Source organism: Nannobrachium achirus, assembly GCF_963921795.1.
Source record: "Nannobrachium achirus genome assembly, chromosome: 1".
In the NCBI taxonomy this organism is placed as follows: Eukaryota; Metazoa; Chordata; class Actinopteri; order Myctophiformes; family Myctophidae; genus Nannobrachium; species Nannobrachium achirus.
This window is the reverse complement of record NC_137810.1, coordinates 20,919,770-20,940,394: the sequence shown is the minus strand read 5'-3', so window position 1 is coordinate 20,940,394 and position 20,625 is coordinate 20,919,770. Positions and strand designations below refer to the sequence as shown.

Here is a 20,625-nt window from a genome sequence, read left to right as displayed (position 1 = left end):
CCTCCATGTATATCATCTGGCATCTGCATGTTCTGAAACCAGAAGCCATATGACATGTAAGTTATGGTTTTAGTGTTATACCTTGACACCTTGCTTGTTTGGGATTTCCTCTTTCCAGGGCTAAAAGAGATCAGAGAAGCCAATTTTGTACATAATGAAATGGTCAAGGTTACAGCACTGTTATAAAATAATGCTGGCTCTCGTAAGTCAACAATTTGCATCATATTTTAAGGGCAATCCCAGACGTGATTTTGGCGTGATACAGTACCTTTGTATCACATCATAATGTGCTTAATATGAACATATCAGAGTGTTTCCCTTGCTCAGGAGTACTGAATATGCTCTAAATTCACAGAACAATCTACAGGAAATTGTGTTATTTGGCCCAAAGGACCATACCAGTGTTATTACTGTCATTGTCCATTGTCAACATCAGCCATATAAGTGACATCAATCCCAACCATTTTCCTGCAAATTAATTAAGACATCATGAGACATCATGTTTGTTTATATTTTGGTCTTGTTCACTAAACCTTACAAAATGTACCTGTAGTGGTAAAACTGGAGTTCAAAATGCAGCACTTGTGGGGAAATATTCTTCCAGGCATACGGCTATGCTGATACAGTATGTGAATCTGATACAGTGCGTGAATTTGAATGCTTGTATCAGAGTAATTTGGTAAGTTTAGATTAAATGAATGGCAGTTTCCCCCACACCATTTCAAAGTGAATGGCAGTTAATGACATTAAAAAACATGTTGAGATCTGCTAAAGTATGCATTGCATTCATTTATGTGTACAGACATTCTTTTTTGAAAGGGGCAATCTCTGTTAATGGCTAGACGTAAGGAGGAGAAGAAGAAAAAAAAGACTGGTATGGTCCTTTAATTCAAGGACTAAACAATATTGAATCTCTCATCCATTCATTGAATAACATTTGGGTGTCCACAAAATAAATGTGCAATGTGATGCAACTTGTTGCCTTTTTATCCCAGCATATATCTTTCCTTCAATCATTTCTTTGAGTGTGACTGCACACGGGATAAGCAGCAGTAGCATTAGAGACACAGCAGCATGAGACCTGGCTCATCATCACAGCAGTATGAACAGTAGACAGCACAGCATATCATCATCATCATCATCATCATTTTAAACTTCATCATCACTTTTATCCTATTACTATCACAACAATCATCATCATCATCATCATCACCAGCATCATCATTCTCTTAAATCTCATCACTACACAGTAAAAAACCCACAACTCTGACAGTTTACAAATGTAACCAAATCCATTCGGTACGTTTGTACACGTTCAGAGTTACAAATAGATAAATTAACACTGAGGATTTTACTGTGTCATTTTTCGAACACGCATCTTCGTCACCGTCATCATCACCATCATAACCTTTGTTTGAAGCCAAATATACCGTACATTGCCTTCATTCATCTTCTTGTCTTTGCAATAGATCTTGAGTAGCACTGTTGCGAATTCTCCAGCCCTCTTTCAGTGGTGACGTATCACCCGAAACAGTGATTCACTCGTCGTCCCATGTCTGCTGAAGCAGGAAGTTAGCGGCGAGGTTCTCGTTCTTCTCGCAGGCAAAGTAAGCCTGAATGACCAGTCCTTCAGGAAAGCCCAACGCTTTTAACTGAAACACAGAACACACGTTCAGTTAAAAAAATAATGTGGTAACACTTTCTATGAAGCCCATGTTTCTTATGCATCACAAACATTGTCGTAATACATAGATACATACATTATAATAATGTTAATGTATTATAATCACTTTTATAATGAATTAAGTGGTCAATGGGTACTATAAGTATAGGTATGAGTATTGGTGTAGGCAGAAACATTTTGTGTTGTTCTTGCATCGATTTAACGTTATTTATTTTCCACAGCACCCAATGACACTTAATTATAGTGACTAGTGTAGTTATTATATACTTGACCAGATTATAATAAATTATAAGTATGTGTTAATAATGCATTACCAATAGGAAAATAAGAGTCCGCACACCAATTAATGCTCCCATGGAGTATGTTTACTCTAGGAAGAGCTAAACCAGCTTTTCCTCAGACCTTTGGCTCGAAATGTTACCACAAGTAAACATACCCTTTGGGAGGATTAATTGGTGTACAGACTCTTATTTTCCTATTTATTTGTTCTTTAGTCCGGCACCCAGCCTATATGGCCTTTTGGCTGTTTTGCAGCCTTTTTGTTAATAATGCATTACCAACATGGGATTCATAGAAAGTGTTGTAGAGACTAGAGAGGAAGGTGAGGGTAGAGGGAGCAACAACATGCTATTATACCTGTTCATCTAGGACCCTGCCCCATGGTGAATGGTGAAGTTATTGTCTTATTACTCTAATGTTTTTATGGCTGATGCCTATATCAATATTTAGAGAGGTGGGCGACTCAACTCATTTACATTTTTTCAAGCTGTGTTTAGGCTCTGCCAGCCATTTTCAACATTCTCTTTCCTTAGAGACCCAAATAATATGTTGTACTTCACCTGCTTATTGTAAGTCGCTTTGGATTAAAAGCGTCTGCTAAATGCCTAAACTGTAAACTGTAAACCTACCGTACATGTGTCACACAATAGCTCAAATGAAAGATCTACTCCTCTACTTTCCAACAAAAGTTCATGCATGTTCCATTCTTTAGTTATCGGCCAAAACATGCATGTATAAATATCATTATATAATTATATACAGGCAAAAATGCATGTAGGCTTTTTGTCAGGTGTGTGTGCATGAGCTATACGCACGCACGCACGCACGCACGCACGCACGCACGCACGCACGCACGCACGCACGCACGCACGCACGCACGCACGCACGCACGCACGCACGCACGCACGCACGCACGCACGCACGCACGCACGCACGCACGCACGCACGCACGCACGCACGCACGCACGCACGCACGCACGCACGCACGCACGCACGCACGCACGCACGCACGCACGCACGCACGCACGCACGCACGCACGCACGCACGCACGCACACACACACACACACACACACACACACACACACACACACACACACACACACACACACACACACACACACACACACACACACACACACACACACACACACACACTGGAGTTAAGCCCATCAGTGTTTACAATGGAAATCATTTCAATAGTAAGAAACAGAGCTATGGAGAAACGGTTTCCGGTTCCGGCATTTCTGGTTCTGTGTTCGTCCAAGTACAAACAAACTGGGCACTGCTGGGCCCGTGAAACGGCGATCGCGATCGTTTTTTTGGATTTATTTTATAACCACACCAATAAAAAGGCGTAAAAGGCGTTTTTGGCAACTGACGCCAAGACGTTTTTGGCAGTAATGAATGAGATATAAAATTGCTGAGCGTAAATTATCATGTATTTTCACTGTGCAGTCTCCATCCATCCATCTACAACCGCTTATCCGGAATCGGGTCACGGGGGTAACAGTTCCAACTGAGACCTCCAGATTTCCTTATCCCGAGCAACTTCCTCCACTCCCTCAGGGAGTATATCGAGGCGTTCCCAAGCCAGTTTGGAGATATAATCCCTCCATCTGGTCTTTGGTCTGCCACGGGGTCTCCTCCCAGTGGGACGTGCATCGAGGACCTTCCTAGGAAGGCGCTCGGGACTCGGGAGGCATCCGTACTAGATGCCCGAACCACCTAAGCTGACTCCTTTCCAAGTGTAGGAGCAGCGGTTCTACTCCAAGTCTCTCTCAGGTGACTTAACTTCTCACCCTATCTCTAAGGGAGATACCAGCCACCCGTCTGAGGAAACCCATTTCGGCCGCTTGCACCCGCAACCTTATACTTTCGGTCATGACCCACACTTCATGACCATAGGTGAGAGTAGGAACGAAGATTGCTCGGTAGACAGAGAGCTTTGCCTTCCGGCTCAACTCTTTTTTCTTCACCACAGTGCGATTTAGCGACTGCAAAACCGCTCCTGCTGCTGCGATTCTCCGGCTGATCCCCTTCTCCGTCTTCCCCTTTCTCTCATTCGTGAACAAGACCCCGAGATACTTAAACTCCTTGTCTTCTTATTTTAAATCAACAATTGTGTCAAACAAAATAAAATCTGAAATGTTCACTTTGTAAAAACATTTCATTGGGCCAAGGCCAATCATGACAAAATGACATTTATGCTCCTTATTGATCACTATATTTCCTACCCTCTCGATGGCCTCCTTCTCCTGCGGGGTGACCTGGATGTAGTTGGTGTGTGGTGACCCCTGGGCTTCAGCACCCTCTCCTCCAGTGTCTCCTCCAGTGTCTCCAGCACGAGGCTCATTCAGCATCTGGACAAAACGCTCCTGGTGCTCTGTGATTTGCTGCAAAACAAATAAGAGGAGGCATGTTCTTCTTTTATCCAAACACAAATAAGAAACAACTAGAAGCAGTGCTCTTCCGAGCACAGGTCTCCACCAGGCCAGGCGTCCTGGTGGTGCTATAATAGGCCAATGTAAAAAGGGTGGCATGTGTTCTTCACCAATCTTAGACCTTTCATGGCGCCATCATGAGGCTGATTTGAAGATTTTCCAGTGTAATTTCTTCCTTGGCCTTTTGCGAATGTGCGTGCACAATTTCATTACAATTGCACGCTGTGTTTGATTTGAGGCATTTTGTTCGAAACGGGTCAATCCTGTAAAGTTTGGAGGCCAATCTTAGCCAATCAGGATGGAATATTTAATATGGGACAGATCCGTCTTGATCATATGACTGTAGAGATACTGTGTACTGATTTGTGTTAATTTTGGGTAAAATCTGAAGGAGTAAAGTCCAAACATGTGTCTTACATAAGTCGGCCTCCTTGTGGCGCTATAAAAGGCTGATGTGAAAAATGCAAGGAAAGGGTTTTTCCTTGGCTTCTAGGGAGTGTGCTTACAAAGTTTGAAACTGATCAGTGGAGTTATAGGAAAAACCACGAATCGGCCTGTTATAGCGCCACCATGAGGCTGATTAAAAATAAAGTGGCATTTCTTCACAACGCCTCGCGCTGCGAGGCGTTGTGAGCATGTAGATCGGCTATTTTAAAAATTTCTGCTCTCCTCTAATATTTGACAATTTGTCATTTCATTTGTCATTTTAGAGGTATTAACTCATTTACCGCCTCCCCCGATAGTCCCTATAAAATCCCTATGTTCTTCTCCGCCGGCCCGATAATCCCGAGACTTTAATATGCTTTAATTGCTATAAAACATTTAAAAGTATAATCACTGTTTATCGCCGATCCGGACTGTTTATCACCCTCGGAGAACTGTTTCCAGTCACATTTCCGGGTTCTGGTTTCTGGCGGGACCGGAGCTTCCGTTAGCTTTCATGTAAACATTAGAAGAAGCTGCTCAGCGATTGATACGTCTTTTTTCGATCTGATTTTTTTATTTCAAAGCTGTGATCGGGCGCACACACGCCTGGTACATGATCCGTGCACAGATCATGCGCGCACGTGCCCACGTTAAAAGGTAAGGACGACGCGGCAGTTGATGAGTTCAGCGATGTTTTAAAAGACAGTAAATTAGTTTAAAAAGTCCTTAAATTGTCACTATAGAAATGTGCAGAAACACTCTATTCACTTAAACGTTATGTTGGTTTGTTTACTGTTGAGTAAACCCCAAAAATAATTTGTCCCGAACCCACAGGTTGAGAGGCAGTGTCATACAGTACGTACCTGCAGCAGCTGTGGGTTGTCTCTGCCCAGCTGTTGCAGCAGAGCTGGCAGGAGAGCAGGGTTCTGTTGGATGATTTGTCTCATCTGTTGGAACTGAGGCTGGTTCCTCAAGAACTCCAGAGGGTTGGCAGTGGGCGCTCCACCTCCACCACTAGGGGCAGGGTTCCTAGTGGTAGAGGGAGGGGGCTGGGTGGCAGGCACTGCCCCTGCTGGGGAACAAATACACAGTGCTACTAGTTCAAACTAGAAAGATGCAAGTGGAAATTGCAAGTGTGGCTCCGTGACGCGAATTTCGTCTTGCCATTTGAATTTTCCCCATTCAAGTCAATGGGGAAAATTAATTTGCTAACAAATGAATGGCCATATACTGTATGGAGATCTCTGTGTCAGTCCTTGTTCCCTTTTATGACCATATATGGAGAACCCTGATCCCTGGTCATCAATATTAAGCCCATATCTTGGAAAGCCCATATATGGACATAATGTGTCAGTCTCATGCTGACAGTCTCATGTCAGCTGAACTGACTGACTTCTGTTTGTCGGTACGATTGGCCAAGCCAGTTGCACCATAATGAAATTGTTTGACTTTCACAAAAAAAAAGAAAAAAAAAGTTTTTTTTTCGATTCCAGTAGTATTTCTAAGCTGAGTATTAACATCTCGAACATAAATCTTGACCGGAACCAGGCTCCAGGTTGGGCAGCCATCTGCCTTGACCTCCTTCACAGCTTTATATATGGGTCGTACAGGTCACAGCCAGGTCATATACTATGTACATAAACATAGACCATTTTCCTGTTAACAGGTTTATTTTTAGTCAGATATTGCATTTGTTTACAATTTCTCCAAAATCTATAAGAAACGTACCCATCACACATGAGTCATTGTCAGCTAAACAATCACTGTAAGGTTAATAAGTCGCATACGTTTACTGTAAATTCTGTTCTTAAATCAATCTGCTGTAGGAATAGTATTTCCTGATAGACTTTTCAAATCAATCCACAATCCACAGTAAAATTCAACTGAAAATACCAGTAACTGTTCAAGTTGATTTGTTGTGACCGAAGGTCGCATTATACCCTGAGAAATCTCATAGCTTGTCTGACTGTCAGTATTGTCTGACTGTCAGTACAGGAAGTGATGTCACGTGATGTCAGTGAGTCACCGTGATGTGGTACAGAATGACTCATATATGGGCATAAAAAGGATGTCATGTGACATCACTTCCTGTACTGGCAGTCAGACAAGCTACGAGATTTCTCTCTAAAAGTCCATATATGGTCATTCCCAGAAAAAGAAAAAAAACTTTTATGCCCATACATGGAGATTTCTGATAAATCCCAGGCCGAAAATGAGAATGTTAGGGTATCCCCTTATGCCCATATATGGAGATCCACAGGCATCAAACCAAGGCCCTAACTCACCAAGGCCCTGCTTGGCATTACTAATTAACGTACGTTTTATGCCTATAGTGTCAATATTAAGGACATATATGGGAATGCCCATATTTGGTAATGTCCATATATGGGCATGTTTTGACATAACATAACTATCATGACGGGGTCTCCATATATGAGTAACTGGTCCCATATTACATATTACATCTCACACTGGCCAGATGGCCAAGAATTGCCACGACGCATGTCACCCTGAGGTCGCAAGTCACCCTGAGGTGTCTTACTAGTAATACCTCAAGTTAGTTTTGTAGATTTCATGCCACACTGAAATGAATTGTCAGCAATAATGTATAGTTCCCCTTCCCCAGTCAGTGAGCCAGACCATTGGTATGGTTTTTAAGGTGTGTGTGTGTGTGTGTGTGTGTGTGTGTGTGTGTGTGTGTGTGTGTGTGTGTGTGTGTGTGTGTGTGCGTGCGTGCGTGTGTGTGTGTGCATGTTATCTTACTGGTGGAAGCTGGAGGAGGCTGGTGAGGTCTTTCTGTAGTAGGGACAGATGTAACGGTAGGGACAGTGGGGACAGCCGGGACAGTGGGCATGGTAGGGACAGATGTAATAGTTTGCCCAACTGTTTCCTGAGGTGGGAGATCACTTTGATCGATTGGAATACCCTGGAACACAGAAGCATTTGATGGAGAATACAGTGAAATAGGCAAAAAATGGCAAAAACATGCAAGTCAGATACACTCTCATGCCTTTGTCATAGACATATCTCTAAAGTAAACCATAACTGTGCTTCTGTTGGCTTGTCATTATGCTTATGGGTAAGAATACCATCCATATGCCTTCTTGACTGCAGGCGATGAAAATAAATAATCAAGAATTAAATCGGTTTAATAATGTACACATTTATAATATGAGAATTGTCTTTGCTCTATCATAAACTGAAATGTTATATTTTTGACTGCTGGGTAAAAAAAGAATGCAATTTCAATATGTGTTTTTTATTAGCTATAGTTAGCTTTCATGTGAGGCTTGTGAGCAGGGTCATTTGAGTACATCTCACGCTCGATACGTGACGGTTGTTAGATCTGCATCAAACATCAGACTGTTGAAGGCTACATATTAACTGAACCAAAGCAGCTGGCAATGTGCTGGTTCCTGCATGGCTCAACCTTACCATGAGTAGATACTCCACTGCTCTGTCTGGGTTGTTGTAACTGGCTCTCAGTGCAGCGATCACCTGTTCCCGTTCATATCCCATAGACATGATCTCTGACACCAGGTTCTCATAGGCCTGCCCTGTCACTGGCGACCAGAATAGAGATAACAGATGGATGAAGGGACAAGAAGAGGAATTGTTGTAAAGTCGCTTTGGATTAAAAGCGTCTGCTAAATGCCTAAATTGTAAATTGTAGGAACAAAGACGAGGAAGAGAGGAGAAAAGACATTAGAAATGATCGAGCAAGGAAATGGAGAGAACTAGCTAAAGAGAGAAAGGTGGCTGATTGGTGAGGGGAATAAACACAGTTCAACCAATAGACTAGGCTGGTATCTTTTCAATGATTATTAAAGGTGTGAAGATTTAAACGTGTATTACCCAGTATCGATGCTGCTTCCTCAAGGAGACCCATTTCTTCGATAAGGCTTAGAAAGAAATGAACAATAAATTATAAAACTACACGCAAACAAATATTATACACAACTAGACAATTTCAGGAAATTGCAAATTGTGGTTGCACCCGCAAGTCATGAGTTGCAGCCATTGTGACCCAAGGAATTAGCGGGGACACATTTCTCCGACATAAGGTTTAAAGGTTAGATTTTGAAAGTTAATGTGTGCCTGTCAGTGTGCTCTATCAAGATCCCTCAAGTGTTTTTGTAAAATAGGCCCCATCCCACACATTTTGGAAGTCAGTTCTACAAAAAAAAAAAAAAAAAACTGTTTTTATACATTCTGAAGGAAATTCAAAATGGTGGAAAATCTAGTCATTGCATGACTCACGGAATCCACAGAAAAAACATTTTGATTCTATAGTATTTAGATTCTATAGTAGTACTTTTTTTATTGTCTGGTCAGGCCGAAAGGAATGGCGAGAGTATGTTTTGCTCTGCATTTTTCACATTTGCCTTTTATAGCGCCACCAGCAGGCTAACTTATGTAAAACACATTCTTTGGTATTACTCCATCAGATTTTATCCAAACATCATGCAAATCAGTAGTACACAGTATCACTATCACTATAGTCATAAGCTCAAGACCGATGTGTCCGATATTTCATATTCCATCCTAATTGGCTAATATTGGCTTCCAACAAAATGCCTCAAATCATGAACACAGCTTGCGATTTCCGTGAGATTTGGCACACATATTTCCATTAGGTAACAAATGCCACCCTTTTCACATTGGCCTGTTATAGCACCACTAGCAGGTAGACTTGCAAAACAAATTTTTGGAACACAATGCCTCAAATCATGCATGCAGCATCCGATTGCCCTGAAAGGCCTAGGATCGGCGATGAAGACATGGTACCCTTTTCACATGGCCCTGTTCTAGTGCCATGAGGCCGATTCATGCAAAACTATTTTTTTAACAGTACTCCTAGTATTTTGTCCAAAGATCACGCCAAAACTGGCTTCCAAGGTTTGCAGGATTGGTCAGTTTTGAACAAAATGCTTCACATGCTGGTGAAACTGGGCACACATGTTCCCACTATAGGCAGAAGAAGAAATGCCACTTCAAATTCTTCACATCAGCCTCATGGTGGCACTATACCAATTTGTGCTTCTAGTTTACTTTGAACCAACCTACTACCAAGTGTGGTGGCTTCTGGTTTGTTTCAACTGTTAGTCAATTTAGTAATTATGCCAATTCCTGAATTCACTTGCATGGCAAACGTTTTGTCTATAATAAATAGGTAAAATCACTACTATGGGCAACCACATTAATTAAAATATACTGTAGATGAGTGGCAGTGATTCCCCCCAACCTGGCTACGGAAGAGTGGATTGGTGGAGCAGCTTCTGGTCCAGCCTGCTGTTCTTCCCTGGGTTTCTCCTCTGGTTGGCTGGCAGAATCCGGACATTCTGTTGGGGTAGAGGCCGGGGTCAGGGTCTGGGTCGGGGTCTGGGATGGTCCTAGGGTTTGGGTTGGAGCAGCATCTAGGACTGGAGATGGTTTTGGGGCTTGGGTAGGGGCTGAAATCGGGGCTGGAGTCACATCTGTGGCAGAGGTTGGGCCCTCGTCTGGAGTAACTGCCTGCTCATTTTGCGAGGCTGCAGCAGGGGCTTCTGTGAGATGCACTGACTGTGGGGAGACCTGGGTGGATGTGGACACGGGCGCTATATGCGGGGATGCGGAGGAGACTTGTGTAGGGGCAGTGGTCGAAGATGGGACTGGAGCTGGGGCTGGGACTGTTTGAGGGGCTGACTGGGGAGCTACTTGTGCAGGAGCGGCTGGTTTAGGCTACAAGGACAGAAAGAAAAATAACTAAATCCTAGCTTCAACAATAATAACAGCAAGACAGTCTGAGGAGACTTCCATTTTTACATTCTCAAAGTTAACACAAATTGTAACGGATTTGTTCTTACCTTTGTAACCATGACTACTACAAAGTTTTTCTCATCAATGTTGTAGTCCCCCAAAGGGCTGTCATCGTTCAAGATCTTTCCTGTGACGCAAAAGTAACAGCAAGTAAAAATATTTGTGCTTTTAAGCAAAGCAAACATTACATGGAATAACAGCAATTCATGCTAATTTGGTACAAAGAACAGTATAGTCTTCTGCTGTTCAAAAATATCATTAGTTTGGATGGTGTCTGAATAAAATGGCAGACTTGTAATAATCTGGTGTCATAACAGTGCTGTTACTATTTTTGGAATCAAACTCCATAACAAGAGAGCAGAATTAAATAGCCAGTGCAATGCTGTTTGTTTACACAATATAGTCATTTAAACCAACCCATTTCCCTAACATAGACCTAAATGATTTTTGAATAAAAAGAAAATTACTTGAACTCTCTTTTACCAAGACACTCTTTGACTTATAGTTGAATACTGAGGTTAATCTGATCAACAAAACCTGACTAAAACCAACAAGAACCTTATGACTCACCTGCATAGATGAGTTTTTGTCCCACGGCTGGAAAGACATCTTTGCCTCTTTCCTCTTCTATTTTCTGCTTGAGGGTTTTGACCTGTGAAACATCACAGTTGGTATGTGGGTTTATTAATCTTTCTAATTACAATAACAAATGAATGAGGTCAAATTAATCATGAGACTCCAAATGTAGCCTATAGGCTAGCACACGTAGCACACATTTAGCCTACCTTAACAATATAATAACACATAAAAGAACTAATGTTTATGGCCCTTTATTCTTCAAGTGCACTAGACCACACAAGGAAGGTCTAAGTAAGGCCTAGTCTGCTTTGCTAGACAATTATATGATGACCACCATATTAAATTTGATTTGGACTAGCCTATATAATAAACTTTACCAAATCACTTTCAGTAAAAAATAAATAAAAAATAAACCTAATGTAAACAGTTCTTAATACCAAATATCAGTAGGCAACCTCAAATGGGCTCAAACCAACGAGTCTCCATACTAAAATGCTACATAAACATTACATTACTACAAGCACATTACTAATTAGGCTACTATAATGATTACTATTAGGCTACTACGGTACATGCACAGACAGGGGGGCTGAAAAATATTGCACCGTCATTCATGGTGAGTCAGTGAAGCGCCACCAAAACCGTTAATTCACATTCGGGACACAACAACAACAACTGCTACAACGTCCAACGTTGTTTTAAAAAAAAAGAAACCGCACACAATGCAAACAACATAACCATATTCGGGATTAAAACCGACTCTAGCCAGGCCCTGTTTCAGTCCCATTCCCACATAGTGGCACTGGCAGCTGTAGGCAGACTGTAGCCTGCCGGTCGTGTTTACTTCAGCCCGTAACTTCTACTCACCGTCCATTGTGGATCTATGTCTATCTTAAACGTCTGCTGCTGGAGGGTCTTCAGCGTTATTGTCAGCATCTTTGAAGCCGATTTCAATGCACTGTCACACACGAACGACTGAACGGCAATTTCTTTACTGTGTTGCCTTTTTCCCCCCACACAGTGAGAGTGTATCACTATGCGTGCGTGTGTGACTCAGCTGTCTCACTGTACAGTTTGAAGTGGGCTCAGACGCCATCTACTTGCTGTTTGAGACAAGACAGACAGACCGCTGAGCTTTAGCCTGAGAGCAAGAATAACCTTAGCTGAACGCGTTATCACGTGAAGAATAAATAATAATCCAGTATCCCGTTATGATTGATGATAAATTATGTAATAATAATAATAATTATTATTATTATTGTGTTGGTGGTGCAACATCTGCAAATCAATTCGTAATTGACCTTTTATTATTCTGTTATTTTTCTATTTATCCACAAGCCTTAAAAAATATGTAAATATAGCCTATGATTTTCTTGGGCTCATTTCCTCTGTCCCCAATCCCCAATTAATTAGGCTCTCAGCATGAGTTTGAATCAGAGCCATATTCAAAGTATTTATCTTCAGTGTCCTCAAGTAACCCCATACTTGCCTTAAATGGATTACCTGACCCTGAACCACAAACATCACAGTCTATCAACTTTCCATGGTCCTGAAATAAGTGAAGAGCCATGCTTACTGAGAGAAAAGCTTCATTTTATTTATTTAAACTGAAAAAGTGTGTGCCGTGGGATAAAGTCAATGATTTAGAGTCTAAATCATTGATGATTTAGAGTCTAAATCATTGACTTCATCTACATTTTAGACCAACCACAACAATTGAAGATTGTGAATCACAGTTTGTCTAATACAGTCTCTCTCTCACAAACACAGTCTCTCTTACACACTCACACAATGAGAGCATAATGTCAACAGTGGAGACCTCTGGGTACAGATCCATATTGTTTTCAAGCAAATGACTGAATAAATTATGTAGAGATAAATTACAAAAAGGAACGGTACTGCATATAACTAAAAAGAGAAAGAGTAAGAAAAGTAATGTAGAAAAAAGTGCAAGAAACCACAAATAGTCTGCTCTTGATCAATGGGAACCCATCGGCCAAAAAAAAAAAAGGGGGGGGGGGAAACAGCGACCTCTGCTGCACAGCTCTGAATCTGTCTTGAGAGATTAGCTCTTGGTTAACTGTACATCCCCAAACAGGCAACATGAGTTATGAGGCGATGACCAGCTAGGCAGAGGTGACAGAACAGAAGGGCATCTTTCAAACTGAGGGTTAGATGTACATGTCACAGCTGAACGTTTGATTGAACAAAACAAAAAAAAAAGTGAAAAGAAAAACAAGCAGCACTCTGAGCAACTGTAGGACACACACACACACACACACACACACACACACACACACACACACACACACGCACGCACACACACGGGCACACACACACACACTTGGACTGACCACATTCTGTAAGTCTCATTAAATTATAAAATCATTTCTGAGGTGGACACACAAAGAAAAATGTAAACCCTTCTCTTAATTCAAGAACCTAAAATGACAACAAAAAAATAATGAACATGGGCAAATTAGAATAAAACAATAAACAAACCAGAACTGCCCCCTCCACCCCTTCCCCACCCCTACACCTGAATAAAAGGCTGCCATATGGAAGGCCAAAGTCCATAGGTTTTTTTTTTCCCTTTTCCTTCTGTTTGTTTGTTTGTTTTAACTAGGAGGCGACATGCACAGCATTCCCTCCTGGGCCAACCAGAGAACAGAGATGTGGTCCTCTACAACTCATCTCTCGGTGCTAAATCGTCCTCCTCCTCTTCTGTTGGGCCATCTTCATCTTCTTCTTCTTCTTCCTCCTCCTCACCATCTTCCTCATCCTCTTCTTCATCATCAGCACCACCGTCCGTCTCTTTCTTGCTCTTCTCCTCCTCTTCCCTCAGTTTCCTGTCTACATCCTCCAGCTCCTCTTTCATCTTCTTTTCTGGTCCCTGGTGAAAAAAATAAGAACGTTTTACTCTCACAAAACACCATGTTACCGCTTTCCTAAGAGCTGAGGCTGAGTGGTCTTTTCAAGCGTATTTGTTCTTAGACCTACCTTGGTAACTCCCCAAGTCTGCTTCCCAAACTCCTCTGCTTCTTTGACGTCGTCAGTGATGATGAAGTTGTCAAAGATGGTTCCAGACTTCACCTGGAGAGAGCGATACACATAGTACAATCTTACTCATATGCTACAACCATCTGACTGTAACTATATAGAATAATCATTAATATTCACCTTGAGTCACAATGTTAATTCAGTTATCCAACAAGTTATGGCCATATAATGCAATTATAACAATTCAGGTCTAGGAAAAGGCCCATGTTCCTCTGTACCTGCCATAGGTCCAAGCCCAGAACTCCAATGTTGTCAAACTTGTACATGGTGGCATCAGCAGAGTACTCTGGGTTGTCGGTCTCAGGGTGGACCCAGGCTCCCTTGTAGTCAGGGTTGTCTATCTGCTTGGGTTTCCACTCGCCCTGAATGAAGACAAGGATATGGTGTGAATAGGGATGCATCAGTGATGGTAGCGATAACTCCTGTTTACTCACTATTTTAAATCCAGACTGACCAATAGATGTCATTTTGTGGTTTACATTGTACATGTTTTAAGTGCTAGTAACAAGTATTTTAACCTCATTCTGAGAATGTCGTAATAGGTGAACATTCAGATTGGCCGTTTTCAGCGAAAAGGTTTTGTGTACTGTAGAGGGGGAAAGGAAAGCTGACCCCAAGGAGACTCGGTCACTGAAGTGTATAGGGTTTAAGTGGTTAAAGAATACGCTTCAATTATCGTAATAATAATGAATTGTGAGGAATCCTTCATCCACTGACTGTACCTGGTATTCTGGGTTGGTGATCATGGGAGGTTCCCACTCTCCATCCATGTCCTCATCCCAGTCATCAGGCTTCTTGGCATCAGGGTCAGGGATGGTCTCTGGTTTGTCCCAGTCCTATGAGAAAACAGTTGTAACATCAATCACATCATAAAATACTAATGTACAAGACAAAAGACAGGAATTATAACAGCAAAAACAAATATTGGCTGGGAGATCAGGAAAATTCCACCTCCAACTTTGCATATAGGCCACCAAACACAAACACACTGAAGCTGGATTTATTTAAAAATGGTACTGTTAGGCCCCTTATAGAAAGTATAATGCAGTGAATAAAGTGTTCCGTTTATGGTAAGCTGAACAGGAAAATCTCTGTCAAAAACGAACATTTCAAGGATCTCAATTTCAATATTGCCAGGTGCAGGGTCAAGGGTGTCTGTGTAAATCGTCACACAAAATGGCTCTATAAAAGGGAAACTGGACACCTCCCGCCCTGCCTACTCCTCGTTTTTAGCTATTATGTAAAGCAGGCTTGCCTTTGGCAGTGCATAGAACCTGAGTACCTGCAAAAGACACAACAGAAACCTACAGTGCTTTCACAAATTTAGGCTGGAGATATTAGGATCGATAATTACTACTGTAGGTTTGATGGATGTCATAAAGACATATTAGCAATTTTTCACTGCTGAAAAATTCATGCAAATTAATTGATTCATGGACGATGACATTAATTCACATATTCACTCAAAACGACCAGTGACATTCTTGATACTAATAAAGACCACGGACTCAATGACAATTTAGTGACTCAACCTTTCTACAACAAGGACAGTGGCATTTATCAAGGACCAAGTCCTTTAGGTACAAGTGCCATAATAATTTACTTTTTGAGTGAGGGTTGTGAATGTAACATTGTTGGATACTTGTGTAACAATGTCTAAACTAGGTCTATGCACTTTATTTGCGTGTGTATGTACAGTACATGCTGTATTGTGTATGTACAGTAAATTGTACAATATGTTGCGTAATGTATGTACAATGCATGCATGTTGTGTATAGGTACAGCAGGTTATGTTTCACAGTACATCATACAACCTGCATGTATTGTGTATATAGTCACTGTCAAGTAGAAACCATCCATCTCCTCTCCATATTTAAACTTTTTACATTTATTAGTAAATGAATGCCCGACATCATGCAAGAGTGTCATGCAAAAGTAATGAAAATAGCCAATCTTAAAGTTCACAACGCCTCACGATGCAACATGTTGTGAGTTTGTAGAGCCATTTCCAAAAATGTTTCAAAGTGAAAGTGGGGATTAATGTGGGGATTTAATAAATATTGAACCAATGAGAAGTAGAGCTTGTGACACACATTCTTCCTGGAAACTAACGGTTTTGGACATACAAGGTTTCCACAGCGACCATATGTACAGTACTATACACATGTACTGAACGTGTGTATCCAAAAGGCACCCAGGTACAGCTAAGACTCGCCCGCGGAAGCTTGTGATTGGCTGAACCGAAGGTAGGGAGCGCTCCGCTGTGTTCACTTGGACTGCACGGAGGTGCCTAAATTTGGGGGGGCGAAGATTTACTATTCTGGCCCCCTGGTTTACAACTTCCAACGGCGCTGAGTCGGCTCATGCGACATTCGCAAAGCTCGACACAGCGACTCGCTCGCTACCGCTCGCTCGGCGTTATCTCACGTGGATCAAGGTCGCCTGAGACAGCGCTCCTTTACAAGAACCAGACTAAACCGGGGTGCTTTTAGTATTCACGCGTACTGAACATACACGACATACAGGTCATGTATGTTGTGTATAGTGCATCATGTATGTTGTTGTCAATCTACTACGGCAGTGGTTCTCAAAGTGGATTCCAGGGACTTGTGGTTTTCTTTATGGGGGTCTAAATTGACCCATACAAGTCTGTAACTCTAACAGTATACAACGGGTCCATTTGTTTCAATTTGTATACTGTCAGAGTTTTTTTTCTTTTTTAAGATATGTTTTGGGGCTTTTATGCCTTTATTGATAGGACAGTACTGACAGGAAATGGGGAGAGAGATGGGGAGTGACACACAGCAAAGGTAGTCAGGATCGGGACTCGAACCAGCGACACACTGTCAGGCTGTGCCTATGTGTTATGCACCTGGACCGGTAGAGAGAGCTTGAAATTTAAAAGTTTGAGAAACACTGTACTACTGTAGTCTGTACCTCAGGCTTGGTGGCTGCAGGGTCATCAATCTTGGCCCGATCGTCCCAGTCGCTGGGCTTCTTGGCCTCGGGGTCCTTGATCTTCTTCGGAGGCAGCATGTCCCAGTCCTCCTCCATGCTCCCCGACTCCACCTTCTCATTGTTTATCCTCACCTCGTACGTCTGGTCTGGGTTCAGGATAAGGGTGTACAGGTGGGTCAACTCGTCATCCTGGAGATAAAGAATGGGGAGAATTTAAGAAAGACTGGGAGAGAAAGATTCAGTGAGGACCATGTTCTTGTTTTGCATATTTAGCTACTAGTCATGCAAATAGCAAAGTACAGTAAGTCTTGAAAATATGGGTAATAAGATAATGTAAAGTATACAGTAGATGACTTGAGGTTAATAGGCTAAACAACACTGGTATTGTCCTTTAAATTGACACTGCTGAAGGTGACAAAGTAAACATCACAAATTAAAGCGTCACACAAGCTTAATGCAATCACTAGTACCTTGCATTTGATATCTTTATTGATGAGGTAGTTCTGCCCTTTGTAGTTGAAGATCACATGAACCTTCTTGGTGCTGTAGCCACAGATGTCAGGGCCTGTTGAAACATTATATATATATATAAGCGTGGCAGTCACAACTACGTAGGACAGCAATTAAATGTAAAATCATAATGAATCTACCAAAACATCACTTGAGAAAAGAGTCAAGTGCTCAACTGAACTCGGTCAACAAGTGTCCTTCTAACAAGTATCCCCCCATTCACTCACCAAACATGATGTAATACTGCGAGTCTCCATGCATTTCCGCCTGATCAAGATCAGAGGGGAAGATTTTGACGTAACCACCTCCACAGTCGATCTTCTGCTCGTGCTTTACAGTAAACTGGATGACAAGAGTCTTGCCCTCGTTGCTAAAGGGCTCAAAGCGTGCGGACATTGCATAAAAACGAGCATCCTCACTGGTTTGAAGACCTGTATATGGGGAATGAAGACAGTTTAGAACTGGAATCTATAGATGTACTGTACATGCATTATGTGAATGTGTTGTTAGGGTGTTGTTTCTTGTGATTATACTTTTTTGAGCGGTGCTAACCGCTCCTATAGACCGCTTTTTTACCAAAACTATGATGTCACAAATGATGATGACATGAGTTCGCTAGACCAATGAAACACTTCGATTCTGTTGATCTGTCCATGATGTCATAGTCACAGAGGCACTCGATTGGTTCACCCTGATTTAGAACGCGTTTAGGCCGCGTAAAATACGTCATAACGCGTTTAGGCCGCGTAAAATACGTCATAACGCGTTTAGGCCGCGTAAAATGCGTCATAAAAAATTATTGAGTGGTGCTAACCTTGAATTTCAAAATTATATTAGATGAATATCACTTATAAGCGATAAAATAACCACACTTTTAGACTGTGGAAAGTCTTACAGGTTATAAATGATAGGCAGCTAATACAAGTTTAAAATACAAATGAACAGACTTTGAAAAACTAAAATATTCATCTTTTGGCCTCTTCTCGCCTCTCTGGAGGTAAATAAGGTCACTATGACACTCTTACAAGCTACAATCCGTAGCTTGGTCAACTAACTGATGAGAAATGACAATAAAGACTTATATAGTCTGAGCAGACCTCTAGACTGACATCATACACAACAAAAAGAATATTGCCATGCATGCCTATCAACACTGATTTGCGCAGGAATTAGTTTGCACCGCTCACTTCGCACAGGTGCGATTTTTTACATGGCATTCTCCTTTTTTTATTAACCGTATGCTCTCAACATGTTGAGGATATACAGTAAGGATGGTAACTCAAGCACATAGACACAAACAAGTGTTCTACCTGTATTTGCATTGCCAAGCTACAAAGCAAGTATTTGGCCATATGCAAATCAAGCCATTGGGTCCTAATGGTACAACAAAACCACAAAAAATAAAACATTGAGTGGAAATGTATTAATAACATGACCATAACCTACCTTTATCAGCCTCAGCATCCCCATAGAATTTTCCGGCACTTAGTTTCCACTCGCCATAGTCTGACTTGTGCTTGGATATGGCCCACCGACTCTTCCATGCATCTGAAACACAGGGGATTCATGTTCATGTCAGCTGGAAACATTTCAATACAAAACCACTTCCATTAGGAGCTAATGCAATGTTATTACATCGTAATAAAATGTGTACACTACAGTCATACATTTATTCACCATAAGGTAAACTGGAACTGCTCTTTTCTTTATTGTAGTCTTATGATTTAACAATCCCATTAAAACCTGACATGTTAGGATCACAATTATATTAGATAGGCCTATATACAGTAAGTGACAGGGTCTTGATTCTTGTTCTCATTTTCCTTACAGTAGTAGGCTATTTGAGCTTACGTGGCCTATTGAATTGATAGGCTACATTATACAATAGGGTGAAGGTACAACAACTTAATATCGTAAATCAATTCCTCTTCATTCGAAATCGTAAACATAAATGACAAGTAGGCCTATTCAAATGAGAAAGCCAATGCAAGCAACCACTTTTTCAAGTAATCATCTCAGCCAGGACAACATTTAATGAATACTGCACCTCCATCCAGAAATTGTTCCTTGAAGAACACAGCAGCGTCAATGGTGACAGCTATCGATGCAAAGACTGCGAGGATTGCCACTCCGACCTTCATCCTGAGACCTTCTCTGGATAACTGTCCAGGTAAAGTGAACAGATTCCTTCTGAAATCTAGTTTTAAGCCCAGAAGGAAACGTAATGTGGGGAATTCTTTCCTCTCTAGTGCTGCACAGATGGCCGCGGCTCATTGGACGAGAGGCTCGCCAATGATATGAGACCACGAGTTACTGTTCGGAACTACTCGGGTTACATCGAGTGCAGATCGGAGATGGGCGGGACTGGAACCGCGGTGACAAAACAGATCTGAGGTCAGCTTTATAGTAATATCTCTTTGACGGGAACTCCAGCACAGATAGGACAAAACATGAATAAGCCGGCCCTCAAAGTAAACATGATGATTGAATGAAGGGTCAAATGGTCAAATTCCAGTGATATGACTTTGGCAGCATGGAGTACTACGAACTACGAAGAGGAGTCTGCCTGATGTCTGTCTGTCTGTGTGAGTTAAAAATAAAGGGGCATTTCTCTCATTCTCTGGGGTCATTTGATCTACTCAGGCTTTTGTGTGCACCGTGCACCCCACTGACCCCAGTCCCAGACGCGCACGGATGTTTCCTCCTCCCCCAGTCCGTCCCAGTACAAGACCCAGACTATTTTAAAGTTGCTTGATTCAATAAGTTGTTTGGCCCATTTGATCAGATACTGCCCTTACACTTAAAAAATAAAAATCACACCCAATGTGAAGTGAGCAGTGGTCGTGCTTGCATAACGTCTTCAATTGGTAATTGGTGGAATATGGCT

General features: G+C 41.8%; 2 protein-coding genes across 3 annotated transcripts; both read right to left on the bottom strand.

Annotated features, from left to right (window-relative positions):
* LOC308292574 (UV excision repair protein RAD23 homolog B-like) lies at positions 1 to 12,263 on the bottom strand. 2 transcript variants are annotated; one of them, XM_080734952.1, is made up of 10 exons: positions 12,078 to 12,263; positions 11,202 to 11,283; positions 10,679 to 10,758; positions 10,078 to 10,553; positions 8,688 to 8,734; positions 8,268 to 8,395; positions 7,596 to 7,758; positions 5,696 to 5,904; positions 4,200 to 4,358; positions 1 to 1,652 (listed from the first exon to the last, which is right to left on the bottom strand). In XM_080734952.1, exons 1-10 carry the CDS (start codon positions 12,144 to 12,146, stop codon positions 1,539 to 1,541), a joined length of 1,527 nt encoding a protein of 508 aa, XP_080591078.1. In that variant the 5' UTR covers positions 12,147 to 12,263; the 3' UTR covers positions 1 to 1,538. The 2 variants fall into 2 exon arrangements, with proteins under 2 accessions (XP_080591078.1, XP_080591079.1); XM_080734953.1 differs by having other exon boundaries at positions 5,696 to 5,901.
* Positions 12,264 to 12,786: 523 nt separating this feature from the next.
* On the bottom strand, positions 12,787 to 19,996 carry LOC308283120 (calreticulin-like). The gene is made up of 9 exons (XM_080723501.1): positions 19,786 to 19,996; positions 19,185 to 19,286; positions 17,966 to 18,169; positions 17,699 to 17,793; positions 17,208 to 17,417; positions 14,993 to 15,106; positions 14,489 to 14,632; positions 14,211 to 14,303; positions 12,787 to 14,103 (listed from the first exon to the last, which is right to left on the bottom strand). The coding sequence occupies exons 1-9, from the start codon at positions 19,877 to 19,879 to the stop codon at positions 13,894 to 13,896; spliced, it is 1,266 nt and encodes a 421-aa protein (XP_080579627.1). The 5' UTR covers positions 19,880 to 19,996; the 3' UTR covers positions 12,787 to 13,893.
* Positions 19,997 to 20,625: the final 629 nt, after the last annotated feature.